Source organism: Apus apus, chromosome 2 (assembly GCF_020740795.1).
Source record: "Apus apus isolate bApuApu2 chromosome 2, bApuApu2.pri.cur, whole genome shotgun sequence".
Classification (NCBI taxonomy): Eukaryota; Metazoa; Chordata; class Aves; order Apodiformes; family Apodidae; genus Apus; species Apus apus.
In genome coordinates, this window is record NC_067283.1 from 136,790,428 (window position 1) to 136,812,633 (window position 22,206).

At 36.9% G+C, this 22,206-nt stretch overlaps 1 protein-coding gene across 50 annotated transcripts in view; it reads left to right on the forward strand.

The window, feature by feature from the left end:
- RIMS2 (regulating synaptic membrane exocytosis 2) overlaps nt 1–22,206 on the forward strand; it is a 470,125-nt gene that overhangs the window by 377,242 nt on the left and 70,677 nt on the right. For 34 of the 50 annotated variants that reach the window (XM_051611522.1, XM_051611532.1, XM_051611536.1 and 31 more), the window contains one exon: nt 16,359–16,531. The exons of the other annotated variants lie outside the window; for them this stretch is intronic. In XM_051611522.1, the coding sequence (XP_051467482.1) occupies nt 16,359–16,531 (173 nt within the window). The remainder of the gene's footprint in view (nt 1–16,358; nt 16,532–22,206) is intronic. 50 annotated transcript variants of the gene reach the window in all.

The window sequence follows — 22,206 nt, forward strand, 5'->3', positions numbered from 1 at the left end:
AAAGCTCTGTGGATGTGCTGCGTGATTCTCTGGGTATTCTAAAAATGTAGTTTTTACTGCAGAAGGCACAGGAATTTTTATTAAGATGTAGGAAGGACTTGGTATACTGTCATGTTTAGATGCTTCTTTTATGTTGACACAGCAAAATTATTTAATGTGTGTCTATATTGTCGGCTTTGAAAGGTGTTGCCTTTTAGATATGAGCATAATAATGTGAGCAGACCTTCTGGCAAGTGTTATGATTATCTGTACTACAGAAATATTACTTCATGTATTGTATGTATTATCAGTCTTATTCTGCTGATTTTCCTGCTCCGTCAATACGTGATTGAAATTTGAGTCAAAAGTAGGACTGGCATGGAGTAAAAAGAATAAATGTTCTCTTATGTGAAGGAGCTGGATAGAACTACCTAAGGAAACATTTCCTACCCTTGTTTTTCCATTTTACACCCACCATATTATTGGGCCTCACTCTACATCTTTTATCTTTTTAATTGAAATTTTACCTTCAGTATTATTGAAATGTATTAAAGAGGAAAATTGCAAATGGAATTATTTTATGAAAATGGTGATTTATTTATTGCACACATCTAACCATTGTCTCCAGAAATAAACAGTTAATTTACTCTTCTGACAAAATGTAGTTTCAGTATTTGAAAATGAGGTATTTATTCAATCAATGAACTTGTGGAACTAGACACTGAAAATTCACGTATACGTATTAATTTGAAATGCATTCTTAAAATGGTGTCGTTTTAAAGCCATATGAAATACATAATTCTCATAAGCCCTGTGAGAGTTCTGTCACAAGTTTTTTACTACCATTGCTTCAATTCCCCTTAATTAAGCACTTATAGTATCTAGAGATGGAAAATCAGTAAGTACAATTTATCTAACTGGTTTCTACAAAATTCTTCTGGATTCACGAATTGAAACACATATGTCAAATGCTGACTGAAATCTCACATTCTGTATACTATAAAGTGACTTTGATGTTTTCAATCTGTCAGCTTGCAGGAGCAGGCAGACAAGCGTGCCATTCCTGAGACAAATGTCATTAAGTAGGCATTAAGCCATATTCAGGAAAACAAGCACATGGAGTGTTCTTTCATATTTCTCTTTAATTTCTTTCTCTAAATGGAAGTCAACAGCGAGTCTATGTCCCTCATGACTATTTTGAGTTAAGAAGAAAATATCCTTTCTTGCTAAGAAAGCAAAAGCTCTAACAGTAGATGTTATATTAAATATATATAAAAAAATTGTATCAGTACTAGAGGCTTTAGAGGAAGGTACATACACTTCTCTTGTGCATAGTCACATATTAAGAAACTTGTAGGAAAAGTTTACTTCCAGACAACTGTATTCTTAGAATCTGCTGAAATATGTTTTTCCCCTACATTTTCCCCTCATGACTGATAATATTGCAGTATGTATTTTTATCACCAAGATACGTGTCTCATTATTTTTTGAAAGCTAAGTATTCTGCTTCCATGATATTTTGTGTACGTGAGTTTGGCAGGTAATGCGTGAAAGAGTTTCTTCCATAAGTACAGAAGTTGCTTGAGTTTAGTTTCAGCACGAACACGAGGAAAGCAAGCAATATATTTGATTTTCAAATAAACAATTTTACAATTGGGAGGCATGACAGAAAAAACCTGTGGGCATTAAGGATTAGGTAAAAGTATTTCTGATATTGGAACAACTATTTCTGAATACTAGTAGAATGAGTATTAGTAGACTTGTACTAAATAGGGTATATACTGGTCTGAATTGCAGTGGTGGCAGAAGCTGGCATGCAGGAAAACCTTTCTGGTAATACAGAAAACAACACAGTAGCACAAGCATGTTGCACCAGAGGGGGGAAAAAAAAGAACATGTAATTTATCATATTGTGGCTTTGTAACACTACCCTGAGTTATGTAATTTTCCTCAAGAATATTTTTAGGACTAGTTTATTTTTTTTAGACGAAAAAAACTACCCAGTTTTACTAAACTACCCAGTGTTTAAGCAAGAAGTACTACAAAGAGGGAAGGGAGGAATTGTGCCATTCCTCTCTCGTTGCCCCAAGACTGGAATATGCCCAGTGGATTGACTGAGTGGAGTTGAAAAACTTGCTTTCTACTGAAAATAAAGGTATTTCTTTTATGTGGAGCCCTAAAAGTGTTCACAATCAGTGTGAACTCAAAGTAGAATCAAGAGAGAATTCCATCGACTCAGGCCATATTAGCCACTACAAAAGGATCTGAGTAACTAAAAGCATTGAGTGCCAAAGTAAAGGGGGCTGTATTTGTGTAGGAGTTGAAATAGTGGAAAGTGATTTTTTTCTTTAAGGAACAAAGGTAAAACAGAGACTGGCAACTAGATGACACACATTTAAACCTCAAAGTATCATGAGTCTCATTTTATTTGTTTTATTATGAGAAAATAATGACCTAGAAAAAGAGCTGAGAAATCCAGTTACATAATATAGCAATTAGGAATAGTCAGTAATGTAATAATTGGGAATGTAGTATATTAGTGCAACAAGGAACAAAGTTGGGGTAAAAGAGGTAAAAGACCGGATAAAAACTGAAATATTTACAGAACTGGTGACAAGATTATTTAGCCTATTGTAGAAATGGGTACACCAAATAGAGAATGATACAGAACACCAAAGAGGACTGTCCAACTCTATCTTTAATGATTCATATTGATGATAAAACTGAAACTATTTTATCATCAGATGTATGTAATGCTGCAGTTCCTTTTAATCAATAACCCAAATTCATGTTGTATATATGAGCATAATTCTGTTTGCTGTAGGAGACTAGTAGTGTTAGGCATTCTCCCATGCTACTTTGTGATCTTCGAACCTGTTAGTAAGACCGAGACAGATTAAGCTGTGGACAGTAAGAGCTAAGAATCTGCTTAGTTTATCTGAGTAGTGAAGATGCAGCTGAAAGGCTCTTGAAGCAGACACTGAAAACTGCAGTTCTTCAGACTGAGATGCTTTGATTCAGCAATGAATCAAGTACCACCTTATGGGTTACCTGGGTGAGAGAATGTGTGAAAGATAAGAGCTGTAATACTGGAGGTGGAAGAGCTTGACTCTGAATACATCAGAAGCAGATCTCCCTAACTCTCAGTCTTGCTTCAATGTGTAAAATTGCCCAAGAAATGCCCTTTTCCTCTGAAACCTTCAGGAAGTGGTTTATGTCATTAGTAGATCTCCATGCAGTATCCTTTAACTTCTGCTGCTGATCAAAACATTTGATTTAATGGTGTTTTGGGGATGCCTTTGTCTCCTCCTTAAAAACAAAAACAGAGCAGTACACAGAACAGCAAAGATTGCTAGCAGAAACACTCGTCACTTCTCTTCTTGAAACCCTTGTGGAGAAGGAGGTGAACAAACTTCTAATCTAAGAAGATTATGAGACCTTTGAAATTCTTACTGTATGTGAGCTGTAGTTTGTTTTGAACTGGCAATTGTTGGAGGCTAAAATGGATGGTAGGTTAAATATCCATATTCCCTCAAAACAGTGTAAAAATTGGAAATCTGTTTTCTATACATTTCTTCCTATCATACCAGTTTAAATTTTAAAATTTTATATATCTCAATAAAATTTGGAAAGAGAAAATACTTAGAATGGAGCTATGCTGAAGAATAATTAAGAAGGCAAAAATTAACCCAGCTAATACCATACACAAATAATCCATGCAATTAATTCTATAAAATACCTTTAAAACAAAGGGCCTAACCAGCAGAATTTTATAAGCTTATAAATGGGAATAGCTGATGTTACAGTTCTGGTTCCCATGAACACTGGATTTAAAGTTCAATTAAAAGACCTGAAAAATGTAGCTAGATTAAAAAATTCAGAATTCTACATTTGAGCTTTATATGCATGGTAATGTAGAAAACACTTCTTATTTCATTTCTATTTTTGTCAAACTATTTTTCTGCTGAGTTAAAAGTAATTTAGTGACTTGGGTACAGTTGTGGATTGATGTGATTTCTATTATTTTCTTCTTTAGTTAGTGGTATGTGAACTCTCAAAATATTTTTGTTGCTAAGATGTAATATTTCTTTTTCATTTAGTTCAAGCTCTCTTATTTTAGTTTTGATGCTTTTCTATTTATTTTTTTTTTAATATTGAGTGTCTATGTCTCTATTAGAGTTGTAGGGTACTCTTAAATGTGATTGTGTGGCTAACACAAACACTGCACTCGCACAGGATGGTCACTGAAGTCTAAACATCTGAAAGCAGACTGACACTGGCTGCCTTTATCTGTCAGCAGGTGCTTTCTGTCATCAGCCATTTTCCTAGGTTTGTGTAAGAGTCTATTGCCAATCATATATCTAGAAAGCAGGGGTTAATTACATTATAAAATATTCTTAAAGCACTTTATAATTTTAGGATTAATATTAAAGATAAAAGATTAAGCCTGAAAGTAAAAAATAAAATCATCAGTCTATTTTGGCTCTGAATATTCAATAGTTATTGGAGTGTATTGGAAAAAAAAAAGTGATTCAATAGCAGAAAATTACATTGTTCCCTTTAAAAAAAGCCCACAAAAATACTGTGTGTTGCACAAAGTCTTGAGATTTACTCTTACAGCAGTAAGTAAAATATTCTTCTGAAAAAAAAAAAATATTTCTAGACAAAAATTATTATATCAAACACATGTATATCAAATATATATATAAACATTTCTATCAAAGTCAGATTCACTTACTTAATGGTAAGCATTCCATCAATTTAAAAGTCACCTGGTTGCTGTTTTTACCAATTTCCAGCCAGAGTAATAATTACAATTTATCTTATCCTTTTTTTTTAGTAGATTTTCCTTACAGAACTACTTTGTATAGACATGTGAATTGCTAAACTGTTAGTCTATTCTGCTTCAGAGTGGCTGTCTTTCCATAGTGCACCCAATTATTTCTGTTTACAGTTCTTATCTGCATTGAGCTGTGAAGTTCCAAGATGCTATTGAACTGTGTAAAAATTAATGTATAAAATAGTGTGACTGTGCTTGAATTAATTATCTAAGTTGTACTGAAACTGATGTTATGCTGATAATCAATGATAAAATCTGCTGAAAACAAGAAAGAAAATTAACTGGGAAATATGTACTAAATATCTGGATGCCAAAATGTGACATTCAAAAATACAGAATATATTCAGTTAATTGAATTGCTGCACATTCAGGGAGCTCCAAGAGATGAGAATAATAACCTATGATAACACGTATCACGCCAGATTGCAGTTTGCGCTATTTAATTCTGTGGCAAGCAGCACAGGCGCAAAAAGGACATTATTCACATTTGAAAGATAACAAGGGTATAGCAGTGGCTGCAGCTAGATGGAAGCATGTTTGCTAGATCAATTTGCCAGACTATTGACCTTGAAAAATCAAGGAAAGTATGGCATGTAAGTAGAAAGGGTAGAGCTGAAGTCCCAGTGCAGCGCTCACGTGGAGCCTGCTTAAACATGTAGGATACAAAATGAAGAAACAGAACCTTTGTCTGACTTCTTCACCGGGGGTGGTTCAGAACCACCCAGCACTGTCAGGCTGGCAGGCAGGAGAGGTGCTGGCCCCTTGCCTCACCTGCCTCCTGCCCTGCCCGGCTGTCCTATGCCACAGCAGCTTGAGCAGAAGCCTCTGGGATGGCTGCCAGAGAGATGCTCCAGAGGTTCAGATGGGCATACCTTAGGTGGAGGGAGAATTTGCCCAGAGTTTGCTGTTATAGTTTGTAATTCCTCATTAAAAACAGCCAGGCTGTAACGATGAGGCCAATGAGATGGTTGTGGCACTAGAGATCTTTTCTTCAGTCCAGCCTCTGGGAGCCCTTCTGTTTATTAAATGGGTTTATTTTCTTTGATAGCAGCCCCAAAGTTATCAGTGGAAATTCATCCAGTTTATCAGCCTTTTTCCAAAAAGCGTATTTGTGGTTTTGAGGAATTTTTGCCATCTGTCTTGCAAGAAAAAAAGCTATATATCTCTATTAGATTTCCCCAAGGCATTGCATTTCTTTGTTTTGTTGTGTTGTTTTTTTTTTTAAGTATCTCAGCCACATAATCTCTTGCAGTTAATTTTAGTGAATATAACTGGGAGTTCAAGCATCCGTATTGTAAGAAGTGTTTGTGAACACAGTATAAGTAACACAGTGCCATTATTCTGTAAATCTGATTCTGCACAATGGAGCTAATCAAAGAGGTCTCTGTAAAGCCTTAATGCCTTTAGCAAAACTTCTAGTGAGAATGTTACGAAAACATGAAATTACCTCTATGGCTCTTCTAACCTACGGTATTTCTGACTGTCGTTTGTTGGAAGTAAAGTCTTTACTTACAAGAATTAATATTGATTTAGTGTTAGGCAATAGAATACTTTCTTTAGCAATACATCAGAAAGAATATTATCCTCCTCCTGCAGATGGAAATAGTTGTTTTACCAGAGCTGTCACTGACAGTCTGAATCAGCAAATAGTAACAGGAAAGAACAACAACAAAAAAAAGGTAAAAAACAGTTCTGAAAATTTAATCTTTACTTCTAGACAGTGTAAGGATATACCCCAAAAGTGCTAATCTTTGTACTGTACAGAGTAGAAAAATTAAATTATGGCAGCAAGTTTATTCTACTAGTAGCATTCCAAGATAATAGAAACTAAAATATTAGACAAAACTATCAAATGAAGTTAAAGTCTGCACAAAAAACCCTCTTCCCCCCTCCCCTCCAACAGCATTTTGATCTAAATATTTGCCTTGATGAAATACACACACACACACATATATATATATTTCATCTTAGAACCTTTAGTATTATGCTGAAAAGAAGTTTGGAAATTGTGTTTCTCCCAGCATTAGTTTATATTGAGAAAAAAAAATAATCTATCATACAGCCAAACATACTCAGTTTTGACATGAAGTTCAACTGGTGTTATCACAGCAAAATTGATCTGATACATCTTTTTTCTTCAAACTATGTAAAATCTTTAAAAGATGTTATATTCGTTTCCTTACATGGAGTATCTTAGATTCACTAAATAGCAGAGAATCAGAATGCATCGTCCCATTTCTTTTCTCTCTCGAGTAACACATGCCATCAGGTACAAAACAATCCTGGTGATTTGCATACTTCTGCAGTTTAATCTGAAGCAACTAACTAATTAATAATACCTGCACATTACTTAACCTGAATCTGATTTTCTAAAAACAAAATTCCAAATACTGTGACATAGTTTTCTGTATCTAAGAGATGATAATGTAAATTCACTTTTGATAAACAGGCTGACGTTCGGTTTCAAGAACTGTAAAGAAGTAAATTGGGTATTATTTAGGAGGCAATTAGAAATGCTTCCTTTCACACTTCTAAGCTAGTTTCTAGTCACATCAATTTAGGAAAGGCTATGCTAATGCTATGCTAAGGAAACATCTGTAAAATGAAAATAACTTTAAGAGTTCTAATAAGTCATAGATATTAAAGATCTTAAAAAAAGGTCACAGAAGTTTTTGACCTCAGAATAGTTCCAATGCAGATAATTCTCTTGTGAATTTTTTTACATTTCTTATATTGTTTCAACTGAATTATTTTATGTTTCTTTTCCAGAAATGTTGCGTATTGTTACTACTGTTCTGTTATTCTCCTACTGTTAAAGTGGTTTATGTGGTGAAATTTAAGTTATAAGTAATGTTAATGTGTTGCAAATTTTCTGTACAAGTGAATTCAAATTAACTCTACAAGCAAGTAAAGAGGTAAATTATTACAGTCTTTACAATGCAGTATGACAGATATAAGTAATAAAAGTTTTCTCGTTGCTCATTCTTTGAGAACTGAAACATAATGACTAAAGAGAGTTCAGTTTTTCTGTTCCCCAGGAGTGGTTTGAATGCTCAAGATCTCTCTGCAGCCTTTTTCCCCTAGTTGCAATGTAACGAGGGCTAAGGTGCTAGAGAAAATATATTTTAGGGAAAAGTAAAGTTTTCTAAGCATTTTCACTTGCCCATAGAGGGATAAGGAGATGGTGGTATCTACATCTTGCAGATATGTTTCCCCTTTAGCTAGAAATTAATCAGCAGGAAATTTGTAGACAGCTGAGCTCATATACTTATTATTGTACAGGGATTTTCCCAGATATATCCGAATAATCAGTGAAAAAAAAAGATTAAGAAAAAAGATTATGGGACATTCCCTCAAAGCATGCTTGATTTTGGAAGCTATTCTGTGGTATCTATGGATTTAGGGACTTACAAAGTGTAATGAAACAAAGGTATATTTATATCCTGTTCTTCAGCAATTGTGTTACTCATGGTCCTTAGGCACTTCTGCTTACAGATACAAAACCTCACCAGATGGCCTATGTGCCAATCCAGCTGCTCTTTTCAGCATTAATTCCTTTTAAGATGCTATATCCCTGGACAGATTTGGGCAAAGTCATAGTTAAATGCTAAATAGAGAAAGTAGGATTAACAGGGAAGTTAATATATTTTCTCTCAAGCCATCGGGTATGCTGAAATGCTTAACAGGCTTTTGGGGGTGAAATAAAGTGTAATGAAACAGAAATTCTGTTATGAGAAAGGATGGTTGCCTTCTATCTTTTTTTTCTGTATTTGTTTTTGTTTAAAATCCAGGTTAAATGAGAACTCTTTAGAATACATATTGTTTGACTTCCTATCTTGCATTTGCAAAGTAACATCTCAAAGAAGCCTATATTAGGTAGAGCAGAGAAAAAAACAGGATTTCTTAAACAGAAATCCGGTTTTGTTACCCACTTTAAAAAATAAGCTATTGCCTGCATGGCAGGACTGCATGAAGTGCAAGATATTTTGAGTGCAATGGTGATGGAAATGGCATGTGAACCACTTGAGGAACAGGAACAAATATAGGCAGCACACTTTTATTCTGTTTATCCAGTGTAAGTAGGATTCACTAGAGTTGGAAGACCAAAAAGGACAAGAAACAGAATTAAAATTTATCCCTGAAACTGGACCCCTTGAGCAATTGAGTTAACTGTAGGTAAGCTGACTAGTTTGTCCTAACAAATGTGCTGGAATTCACCAGGAGATAGAACACTGGAGATACCATTAAATGCAATTACACATCAGGTTGTGAAGCCCTGGACGCCTGCATTTCTGTAATCACCCTAACTTGAGCACCTCAGATTTTTACAGTTAGTGTTGACCATGATGATACATCTTCAGGAGGCTTGACAAAGTGTTCTGGAATGCTAAAGGATTGCTGATCTCTATTTTAAATAGATTTTCTTCCTTCTGTGTAAGACAGTAAAAAAGTTAATATGTGGCATTTAACAAAATACAGGGAATTTTGATTAGATCTGCATCAAGAGTCTATTATGCCGATAATCACAAAGACAGACCATGGATCTATTTTTGTAAAATAAAACTTGGTGATTGACTCTGCTGTGTTTTAAATAGCAGATAAAAGTCAGGAGAAGATCAGCAGTATGAAAGGGCAGTTAGATAGCAAATGTTTGGTTTATTTTGAGCTTTGCTTTATTTTGAACTTTGATATTTATTTTCTATTTTGCCTGCTTTCCTAAATTACTTTCCTGTCAGAAAAGGAAGACTTATTTTTTTATATCATTCAATCCTTAATTCTCATTAAAAAGTTCTTCTTTTGAAGTTCTTGTTTATTTGCCTTCGTGTTGCATAGACTCATATTTCCTCAAGAACTTCTGGGAATATTTTAGCTACATGAGAGCATTCTGTGGTTCACCTTTAACTTTTTAAGTCATGTTGGAATAAGAAGATCTTGTAATAAGGTGAAATCCATTCACAGGACTAATGAAATTTTCTATTAATTCCAATTTATATAGTCAATTATATCTGTTTCATTCCTAACTGTATGCTATACCCGAGTCTCTCTTCCACCTCAGTTAATATATCAGAATCAGCTACAGCCAGGGAAAAGATCTTAGTTTAATATCCAGACTCTGAAAACACTTCTTAAAAATCTCATTTGCTTTCCTTGACAGCTAATAGGAATTTGTTATCTTCATTGTCAAAGTAGATGTCTTAATTATATAGAATGTGAGACATACTACCAAGGGACACAGGCCAGTGGTGGTAGCTTCTTGTTATTCTGAAATGTGGTGTCTCAGAGTCCTGTTCCAATGACTAAAGGATTTGGAGTAGAAGCCTTCTCTATAAGGAATGACTTTAAAGTAGTTTTTGAATATATATTTTGAGACACCTGCTTGGCCATTATAAACCTTTAATTTTCACTCTAGTGGTAATACATCCTGGATTGACTTTTACAAATTTTGTCTTTTATATGATGCTGAGTATTGTTCCTCTGTTGTTTTATTTGACTTTTAATTTACCTAAGCCAGCAGGTTTTTAACCACTGTATTTTTCATAGGAGAGATGAGATTTTTAAATCCTTGTTGTTTTGAACACTGTAATAATATGGTAAATTTACATAACACAGAAGAAAGTTTGCAGTGCTCTCTCCTTTCAAACCTTGTAACATTTTGTTCTGACTCGAAGTAAAAGTAAATAAGAACACTTAGTTCCCTAGACTGGATGAAGCTACTTTTGTGAATTAACAGCTCCATTTCAGAATGGATATCAGTGCAGCTGAAATGAGAGGTTGTTGTGATCTTCTAAAAGTTGTATTGCATGAAGAGGAACATTAGAACAAGAGACTACTTGGTGTAGTAACCAACTGCAGGAACAGATTTGCTGTAGGAAGACAAACTTGTTGACAAGCTCACTAAAAGACCCAGGAGCTGCCTTACTGCTTTCTAATTTACCAAATATTTGCAGGTAATTTCCTTTAAGTTCCCCTTGATATAATTCCAGAACATTTTCTAGTGCTCTCTAATACTTATTTCATATTGTACACTTTAGGGAGTTCTTAAAAAAATTGCACCAATGCCAACATAGGTGAAGCAGATGATTTTTTGTCTTTTCATTTGGCTCTCCTCCAGACTGCCTCCTTCTGTATTTCCAGTTGTCCTTATACAGTGATCCATTGGTGGCTTCTGTATGACTGCTGCCTTTGCATTTTCTTGTCCAGCTCCTGGATCACCTTGATCCATAGGATGGCAGAGTAATTTGGCCTGGAGTGGACCTCAGAATCTGTCTAGTCCAACCTCTAGCTTAAAGGAGGGTCAGCTTTGACATCAGTACAGGTTGCTCAGGGCATTATCCTGTCAGGTCTTGAAAACATTCAAGGGTGAAACTGACACAGCTTCTCTGGGCAGTCTGATCCATTGCTTCTATGTAATTATGATAAAAACATGCCTTCTTATACCAGTCAGAGCTGCTGTGAACTGCTTGGCTCTGTCTTTTTGACATCCACCCTGTGTGACCTGGCAGGCTGCTGTTAGGTAATGCCAAAGTCATCACAAGCAGAAAAAGCTGGGCAGAACAAGCCCAGCTCCCTCAGCCTCTCCTCATAGGGCAAATGCTCTAACCCCAGCCACCTCAGTGGCCCTCCAGTAAACTCAATCTAGTTGATCAATATCATTGTACTTTGGGTCTCAAAACTGTTTACAATATTCTAGATGTGTTCTAATGGTTGCTGAATAAAAGGGAATAACCACACTACCTAATCTACTGGTTACGTTCCAGTCAGTACAGCCAAGGCTGCCTCCTTGCCTCCAGGGCCCACTGCTCACTTGCTTCATCTTTTTTGCTGTCAGTTTTCACTTAATAATGTATCTATAGGATGCTGTTTGCAATATGGCTTAGTCCCATACAGAAAATAGGTTTAAGGGTCTCCTTTGTACATCTGTATATGTGAGCACTGGTCAGTGAAACTGATAAATAAGTGGAATCAAACCACTAATAGAAAGATGTGAGAACTTTTAAAGTAGATTTTTTTCACATGTTCAATAGAAATATATATGTTCTTTTTTACCAACATGTTCCAATTGATGGCCTAATGTTATTGGAGATTAGGACCATTTAGAAAGTGGGTTTTGCAAATCAGGTTGCAGTCACTTATTTTTATTCAAGGTAGAAATAGATTGGAATGTTCTGAATAATGGGAAAAAATTGTGATGGATAAGGAATGGGAGTAAGGAATGGATGTGCAGGGAACTACAGCTAGATTTACTTGTTCAGGCACCACACCGCTCATGCACAAGAATGGCAGTAGGGCCAGGGTCAGGAGATCAAGGAGTGCCTAATGCTAAGCAAGAACTGACTGAAAGGAGAACAGTCATGAAACAGTGCCAACAGGATTTATCAGGAGCAAAATACAGGGCTAAGTAAGCAGAATCCATGAATTAGGAATCAAAAGGAGGAAGACAGGGTAACATCTAGGCCTACAAAGCAGAAGTCAGGATGAACAGCCAAGAATGAGTCTGAGCTAGGACTGGTTGCAGCTCCATATTGAGAAGCCCAAGGCAACTCTGAAGCTTACTATGTACCTAATACCAGAGCAGTGCAGAATTAATCTCCCTGGTCAGTCCTTAAATCTCCCAGGAGACTGATGGCTGCCGTATGCAGAGCTGGTAGCTAAAGCAGAGCTGGTTTTAGTTGCACTGTTTTTAGAGGCCATGAACTTGCACCGAAGGCTACAGTTGAAATCACAGAACACTTCATACCATTGCAATGCTCTGGCTACTCAAGAGTTTTTGTTAGTGAGGCAAAGAACTGTTGAAACAGTCCAGAATGGTGCTTTAATCTTCTTGCAGTAGCACAATGGACAATTGTCTGAAACATCTTCCGAACATTTAGATCAGTAAGAACACTGACCAGATTTGCATGTTCCTTTGTAATTGCTAGCAAATAAAAATTGATGAGTAGACTATAAAAAAAGAAAAAAAATTTAAATAAAAAGACTGTTGGAAATCACTGACAATTTCAATTGCCTGGACAACTGCATGACTGTATAGTCCAAGATGGAAGACTCATAACAATAGGTTTAGGCAATACAATACACTTTAAAACTCCCTTTGAATTAAAAGTTCCAAAACAGTTTCTTTCAAGAAATAAGTATCAGAGCAGTTGCACCTCTATGTGGCCTGTCAGTCATATAGTGGTAGTTCACAAAGAGGTCAGAATGTTTGCAGAGGTTGCTGTATTAGGAAGCACAGCAGATATTATTTTTTCAGCTTTAATAATCTTGAAGTCATTGCTTCAGGAAAGTAATCTATTGCAGTTGAAAGGTATTGGCACAAACACCTGTCACTTTGTTAGGGTCTTCAAGCTGGTTATTTTACTATTGCAGAGGAAAGGGCTTTTAGAAACTTTTAAACTTTTTTGCTGGAATCTGTGATCATGAAATCCCATTGTTCAGCACAGCAGAATAGGACATAATCATGTTACCATACAAACTGCAAAAGTGACTTCTGATCAACCCATCTGCTTGTAGCAGACTTCCTATTGTTTAAACAGCTTGAAGAGGTTGAGTACTTTTACTGCTTTATGGGTCATAAACTCTAGAATGCTGCCTATATTGTGTGAGTCTTGATTGCTTTGAAAATAAAAATTTAACCTCATTCCAATAAAATTTCCAGCATTGGGGAAGTCAGAAGATAATTTTTCTACTGCCATTGTTGTTATTTAAAAAAAAAATAAAATAAAAAAATTCCAGTATTCCCAGTATTTAATTAATCCATGTAGTAGGCAGGTACAATTCACTACAGCCTGGACCTCCTGATTGTGCAAACCAGGGCAGCTAGCAGTGCACATGAGGTACCCTCTCTGTCCTCTTGCCTGTGTTTTCTTCTGAGGGAAGTTGGAGCACAGAGAGTAGCTGCTGGATCTGATGATCCAAACCTGTGGCCATGCTGCAGCCAGGATCCGCACAGGGGAGCTGGATGTACCCAGGAAGGTGCATTCAGAAGGTGCAAACTACTACAGGGACAGCAAACTCCTACAGCACAGAACTTAGGGACAGCAGCAGAGAAGGATGGGAAATGGCAGCAGAATTTCAATTTATGAAACAAATGTAAAACTAAAATACCAGCATGACTTCTGTCAGACAAGGAGTATATTTCCTTTTGTCTACACTTCAGAAACTACTGAAACACTAACATGCAATACACTTACTGTTATAATCCACTTCCTAAGCAAAATTTTGTCAGATACAAGGTCAGAAACAGACCTTAGAAGCAGAATAAACAGCAATTTGGAGCAGAGTTAATGGATGAATGTGAGGCATCTGATCTTTATGCAGCAGGAAAGACAACTTAGTTTCTATATGTTACTTTGGTGGGCAGCTAGCAGATGTTAAGGCTGTAACTCGGATGATGTGTAAATAAAACTTTTAAAAACATATGTGGTATATTCAGACAATCAGATTTAATGCAAGGATCAATTAACTTTCCCAAATTCAAATAAAAAACATACTGATATAGTAAATCAAATAATACTTCTGTGCCATCTGAGCCAACTGAGAAAATTTGACGAGAAGTACCATAACATACAATCTAGAAAAAAAGAGACAAGGTAATGATCTGATGATTTTTTTTTCATATTATATTTCTAAAATTATTTACCTTTAAGTTGCTTTTCTTGCCATAGCAATTTTCAGTCTTCCCCATTTATCACTATATTATTACTTTGCATTAGCCTTAAAAAAATCCAATAAGGTTGATTTATTTATGAAAGGGTCTGATTGGTTATATACAGCACATTGGTATAAAAATGTATTTTAAGCACTGATGTTCTCCAGGTGTGGAAATGTAACAGACAAAATAAAAAAACATAGCTTTTATAAACTTCCAGTGTGCTGCAGAATGGCTCCTTAGAATAACTCTGCAAAGCTGGTGCCATTGGCAGCTTCATGTCTCTTGCACATATTTAATTCAGAGGGCTCTTTTCCATGGACTGCTTAGCAAGCTTAGTGTGGGATCTGCAGGTTGAGGTCTTGTATTCTGTGAATCACCACAAGTAATTATCTATTCCCTAATTGGAATGTAATTAACAATTCCCTCAATGATTTACAACTGCTGGTACAGTCTCCCTTGTCTCCCCAAAGGACGGCCACAGCAGGTCTGTGGTGCTGGTGGTGTGCTTGCCCCCAGGTCACCAGCCACTCTCAGTACAACAGCTCCTCGTGCAGGTGTAGGTGACCTGGCTGTACATCAGCTCTGTTGGGAGCCAGTCACAGCAGAGCCTTGGCAGCTTAGGGGTCAGCACAACAAATTCATCTGCTCGGGAGCCTCAGCTCAGGAGACCTGTGAGCAGCTCTGAGTTGCCTTTTCTACAGTGCATGGTGGCAGCCAAGTACACCAGGCTGTTCTTCCCAGTCTTGGTAGTTTTAGGCTAAATCAATACAAACTACACTTACAACTTTGTCTTCAATGCACAATTATTCTAGGGAGGGTTAGGTGGGTGGAACTGAATAAATAGGACTGAATATATACACTTTACGCTGCAGTAATTTTTTCCTTCTCTAAAGGGCTAAGTAGTTGCTCTTTTGAAAGGAGTTGCTACAGTAGAACAATACTTTTATTCTGGCATAAATGTCAAATTATCTCTGATGATCAGGACAGTTGTTTAATCATGGCTTTTATCTTCCCAAATAAATATCTCAATAATAATATGTACTGTCTTGTTTATCAAGCAAAAATATTAATGGCATAAATTAAAAAAAGAGTAAGTAAATATAACAACATTTAAACTTTGCAATCACAGAGATACTCTGTCAATTTATGGCTGGCTAAATGGCTTCTCACATTTAAAGGCTGGGGAGTGGTTTGCTGATGAACACAAATACTGTAAATTGGTGCAGATCAGGAAGCCAGCTGCAGCATGTGCAGCCATTCTTTTGTACGTGTGCAGTTCAAGCTGTGCTTGGGCACTGCGTGCAACAGTTGTTCAGGGTAACATGCATCAACAGATTTGTTTGGTCTTTATTTTATTTCCCTGTCTCAAAAGAGACAAAGTAACTTGCTATTTCTAATTGTAAAATTCATTTATGATAAATAGGCACTCAAATACAATAATAAAAAGCCATAATAATTGTTTTCAGATCTAACTTGAATACCTCTGCACAACACTCTTTTGTGTTGTATGAGCTTACTGCTGATCTCCAGTCACCTGCCTCTCTGCTTTGCTTTCCTACACTGGTGAAACTGTTGTGGTAAGAATATTCTATGATGGTTTAGATGACTTTGCTAAGGTTTGTGAAAACCTTTGAAAGAGCTGGAAATTCTGTACAAATCACTCTATCGGTGAAGCTGAGGAGCTAATTACTTGAATGGGATAGCAAAGCAGAGTAAAATTAATAAAAAACAAGGCATAATCTCTATTCTATATCAGTTAAAGACTTCATTATAAAAGTTCAGTCAGTCCGGTGACAAGGGCAGTTTAGATGGCATCAGGGACCAGTTCCGTAGCTAATTTGTGGTAATGTCACTGACAACAGCTGTGTCTTTGTCCCTTTCCTCTTACAGTATCGGTCAGGACGGGATCCTCAGCGAGGCTCAGACAATGTTTCCAATAAGTCTTCAGACAGTGATGTCAGTGATGTCTCCGCTGTGTCACGGACAAGCAGCGCTTCACGGTTCAGCAGCACAAGCTACATGTCTGTCCAGTCAGAGCGGCCAAGGGGAAACAAGAAAATAAGGTGAGGAGCTGTAGTGCTAGCCATGGCAGCATAACTTATGTAACTAAACTTCTGTCAATAATTGTATTTCAAATTAATACTTTGCCTAGGCTGAAATTTGCAGTCAATCTGCAAAATACTGATTTCTAATGCTATTTAAAGTCATCATGGTATTTGGTTTTAGTCAAGTTTTGTCATCTTGGGTTATCCTAACATGCTAAAAAAACGTGTTGTCAGCAAGCATTAGAGACACTTAAATTTGCACTTTCTGAAAACCATTTTGTAAAATACTTAATATGGCTGAAAAGACAGTTCAACTTGAAAATTAGTGCCAGCAATGTCAGAGGCATCTTAATTTCATTTTAAACTGGAGCTGCTGAACTTTTATGGGAGTCTTATTTAATACTTACACAGACCAATTAAATTTATTTAGTAGTTAAACTAGTCCAATTTAACTGTAGGCGTACAACCACTGAATTGCTCTTCGGCAAGGTGTACATAATGTATCTGTGAGCAAAACAAAGCATTTCTTTTGCCTGTACCCTGTGCACACTCAGAGGAGCTTTGGCTGTGGAAGGAATGGCAGATCATTTATCTTGCGAGGTGTAACTCACCTGTATCTCTTAGCAAAACTCAATGTCAGCCTGTATTAATTCTCAGAAACTTGTTCTGTTGAGAGAAATGTTGCTTTTGAAAAGACTGTTTAAACATCTGTTTATATGAGCACTGTTAGGACCACGTTGTTTCTGCCATGTAGTTACGTACGATTTCTAATTGTGATGTATTGCCATGCAAATTTTTATTCAAAGAGGGAGTTAGAGACTGTCCTAAGAAAACATCCCAAGGTACTCTAGTGTAGGCTGGAATCTTAGCCAGCATAGTTTAACTTATGACTGCTTCCATCTTTTAGTTTTTATTTAATTTATTTTGCATTTCCTTGCTTGTGAGTTCATGCATGCTCTTTTCCATGACCTTAACTTTAATTTATTCTTTCCTCTTTTTCTTTTTTGCATGCCTTTTTCAATTTTCATTGACTTCAGAAGGACAAGGGATGTTGAGGGAAAAAACGAGGGAGGGTTGGAAGGGGATGAACAAGATGAAGTATTTCGGGAGGATGAAGAAAAAGAGGAGGAGGAGGAAAGAGCAAAGGAGCAAGAAAATAATGAAAAAGGGGAAGGGCAAGAGGTGATAGAGAACTGTGATAAGGAAGAAATCAAAGAATCAGGGCATGATGAAAAAGCTCAAGAAGACCAAGCTGAGGAAGGGAAAGAGGATGACAGGTAAAATATACTTCTGTTTCTATAGACCTGTTCTTCTTCCTCCTATACCAAAACCCTATTCATCTTCCCTTTTTTTTCCCCTTTGCTTAGCTTAGTGTCTGTGTTCTCTGCAGCTTGTTTTGTTGGGGCTTTTTTTGCTTTCAGTCATGATGCTTTCATATTTAAGCAAGTTTCATTCTTGGCTCTAGTGAATTTTTTCTGCATACTGAATTACACAGCAGACTAACTTAACTAATTATTATGCATGCAACTGCAGCATATTCTTCTTTAAATTTTCTTTAATTAGAATAGAGTTATGGTTTGACTATAATGAACAATAGAAATTGTAAGATTCCTCATTATATTCCCTACTTGAATTATTACTTCAGGGAAAAATCTTTTGTTGAGTGATATCTCATTAATATCTAAAACATCTTTACTTTCTTTTGTGGCACTACTAAAGAAAATAATTTGGACTTTTTTTTTAAATCCCCTTTGTGTAGTCTGATAAATGTGCATATTGATCTACAATCTGTTCCATGTGAATAACAGTTGTGGGTTGCTGTATTGTGGAGGGTTCATGTACCTCTGCTGCTGTATTGTGTCCAGAAAGATTACAGCATAATTGACTCTGATTTTATCAGATAATATTTTAGAATTATACATTTTACCACAATTCCTTTGAACCATGGCTTTTAATATAAATGACATTTTGTGTTGTGAAATCTATGTAATTTGCATTATGAGAAATACAATATTCCTTCTTTGTTCGTTAACAAAAAATGAGTTTGAGATTTTCTCAGTATTCTTGAACTCTTTCTCACCTACACAAGAATGGCAGAAAATCTCAGAAAAAAAACCCCTTCTTTTAACTGTCTAATTCTGCACGAGCTATAGATAACTTGTGTCTGTAAAACCGTGATCATATGTATTAGGGTAAGCAAAGAGCACTCTGTGGCAGTCCACTTTCTTCCTTTGGTACAAACTTACGTATGTACATACATGCACATGCACAAACAGGTGTACATAGACAAAGCAAAGGTGTGAGAAAAAGAAAATAAAAATGCCTGGCGTTCAGTCTGGGGTTGGATGGGCCCATGTAGCCATATCACTGCTTTTGTATGTTAAGTGCCATCATTGCTTATCTCATGTGAGTGCATTTTGGAATTCAGCAAAAGCACTTGTTAAGCAACTGTCTTTAAGACTGCCTTGGTGCATGTGTCCCAGGAACAGCTAAATGGTGTGTGTGGTTTAGAGACCTTTTTCTCTCCTGGCTCCCACTAAGTTCCCAGTTTAATGGACCTGAAAGTCCTGCCTGGCAAAAAAAACGACTCTGTTCCCAGTTTCCAGCTGTCACTCAGGTTAATATTCAGCCAAATTGCTGTCCCTCACAAAAAAGTCCTCTTTGAGAAAGAACTTCTTGTTTCCTGTGCCAGTTTGTTCTTCTGCTTGTTAGCTGTTCTCTGCCTTCAGGGAGAAGCAGCACAAGTCAGGAGTCCCTGCTTGATAGAGAAACAAGATATTATTAAGTAACTGCTGTGCAGTGACTTTTGTTTGTGTTAGATCTTGGCTCCCAACATGGAAATCAGCCTCTAGTATTATTTGCCCACTTTGCCTGATTTGATCACTTTGAGTATGCAAGTTGTGAATAAAAAGGAAAGTTTCTTCCTTCCTTGCCATGGTACAATAAGTACTCATCTTTTTTAGTATTGTCTGAGCATTCCTCTAGGGCAAGAAGCAAACTGAAGCACCCAGACTGATTCCTATACACATACAGATATATGTATATATATAGATTTGTATGCAAACATAGTTACGTAGTCAAAATACAGTGACTTGTGTATTCAGTGGACAAATCCAAGGCAGGATCAATCCTAAGCATTGCTGTAAATTCAGTGCCTTCTGCTAGCTTGTTTGGCAATTTATATATTAATTTGCACCTGGCAATGTTGTAAGATAGAGTTAACAACTTCAGCTTTCTAAAAAATACTTTCTGTCCCACCACCAATGTTAAACGATCACCAGAGCATCACTTAATAACAAAACATATTAATAGGTGTTTGAGAAACCAAAGTGGACCAAAACAGTTAGTTCGTCCATCAGAGAATCATAGAATCATAGAATCATAGAATCATAGAATCATAGGAGGAAGGGACCTCGAAAGATCATCTAGCCCAACCCCCCCGCCACAGCAGGGTCACCTAGAGTACATCACACAGGAAGGCGTCCAGGCGGGTTTTGAATGTCTCCAGAGAAGGAGACTCCACAACCTCTCTGGGCAGCCTGTTCCAGTGCTCTGTCACTCTCACAGTAAAAAATTTTTTTCTGATATTCACCTTAAACCTCCTATGCTCCAATTTGTATCCATTACTCCTTGTTCTATCACTGGTCATCACTGAAAAAAGCTTAACTCCATCTCCCTGACACTCACCCCTTTACGTATTTGTAAACATTGATGAGGTCACCCCTCAGTCTCCTTTTCTCCAAACTAAAGAGACCCAGCTCCCTCAGCCTTTCCTCATAAGGGAGATGTTCCACTCCCTTAATCATCTTTGTGGCTCTGCGCTGGACTCTTTCCAGCAGTTGCCTGTCCTTCCTGAACTGAGGGGCCCAGAACTGGACACAATACTCCAGATGCGGCCTCACCAATGCAGAATAGAGGGGGAGGAGAACCTCTCTTGACCTACTAACCACACCCTTTCTAATACACCCCAGGATGCCATTGGCCTTCTTAGCCACAAGGGCACATTGCTGGCTCATGGTCATCCTCCTGTCTACCAGGACCCCCAGGTCCCTTTCACCTACACTGCTCTCCAGCAGGTCAGCCCCCAACCTGTACTGGTGCATGACATTTTTCTTCCCCAAATGCAAAACTCTACACTTGCCCTTGTTGAACTTCATCAGGTTTTTCCCCACCCAAGTCTCCAGCCTGTCTAAGTTTTTCTGAATGGCAGCACAGCCTTCTGGTGTGTCAGCCACTCCTCCCAGCTTGGTGTCATCAGAACAGTAGTAAATTACCATCTCATTCCTTAGACCTTGGGCATCAAGAAAAGCTATATTGCAGATGGGAATTTTAACATATATTTTTACTTCAGAGTTGCATCTTTAGTTGAACAGAAGTCACCTTTCCTCTGAGCAATCTGGAACACAGACCTGCTCTCAATTACTCCACCATCAAAAATTAGTTCTTTATGGATACATCATAAGTCAGTGTGCTTTTATACTTTATGGGTAATGGAAATAGTCACACTAAGGGCTTCAATCTGCTGAAATCATAAGTGGGTTCTGTGAAGCTTAAATGACCATGAAGACCAACATCCATCACGGATTCATCACATGCCTATATTAGAGAGTCCCTCAGGGCAATAAACTGCATTAGCTTTTGGAGCACTGGAGCACAATAAATCAATAAATCATTTTGGCAGAAATAGCTACACTATCAGATTTTGCCTTTATTAAACCCTGTAAAACTAAGCCTTGGCATCTGGTTGAACGATAGGGAAAACATAATTGTGTTCTTTTTTGGCAACATTTTAGTGAACAGAAAGTATGGATCAAGCTTCTTTGTTGTAATTTTTAAAGCTTCTTTATGCACGGTTATCTGACATCATTTCTTATTCCATCTCCCTGATAATTTCAGAAACAAAAAAACCCCTCTTAGGTCTAGTGTGTAAGCATTAATAACATTACATTAATAGCATTAACAATGTTTAAGACTGTTTGAAATCTTAACCTTCCTTAAAATTTTTCTAAATACCAATCCTAAACATTAGTTTTGATAGCGATGATAGTTTTGTTTTATTGTATGAATACACAGAAATTCTAATCACAGAGCAGGATTTCACTGTTCCACACGTCAGGAGTCAGTACTTGGGTGGGGATTTTTTGACAAAAGAAAGTAGTAAGGGGGAATTTGAAGAAAGAAAATAAGATAGATTTCTGAATGTTTCTGGAGAGCTGTTTTCAGGCATTTGTGGCAATGGGATAAAAATATGAAGTGGTTACTAAAAATGTATCAAGTGGATGATGGGGCAAGTTTGATGAGCAGCAGGAACTGATCTTTCAGTCTTGAATGTGAGAAGATGCACATGATAATGAACAATTGCTAAAATACTAGAAAATAAAGATAACTGGATAAAAGAGAGTACAGCATTTTACTGATATGTGCAGAAAGATGACAAAGACAATTGAAATGCTATGATACTTCTCTTTACTACACTATCCTAGAAGGGGTTAGGGTAGGTAAATTATTAAGGCTGGAGAAAAGCACTGCAGTAGTTGGCATCTGAAACAATTAGCTGTGTGGGAGGACTGAGATGGTAGGGGATGTGAAATGGAAACCATGTGCAAGTCACAAAACAAGTGGATCTAATATGAACCCTGAATTAAAAGGCCTGTCCAAATAGCAGGCCTTAATGACATGCATGGTCCACATGG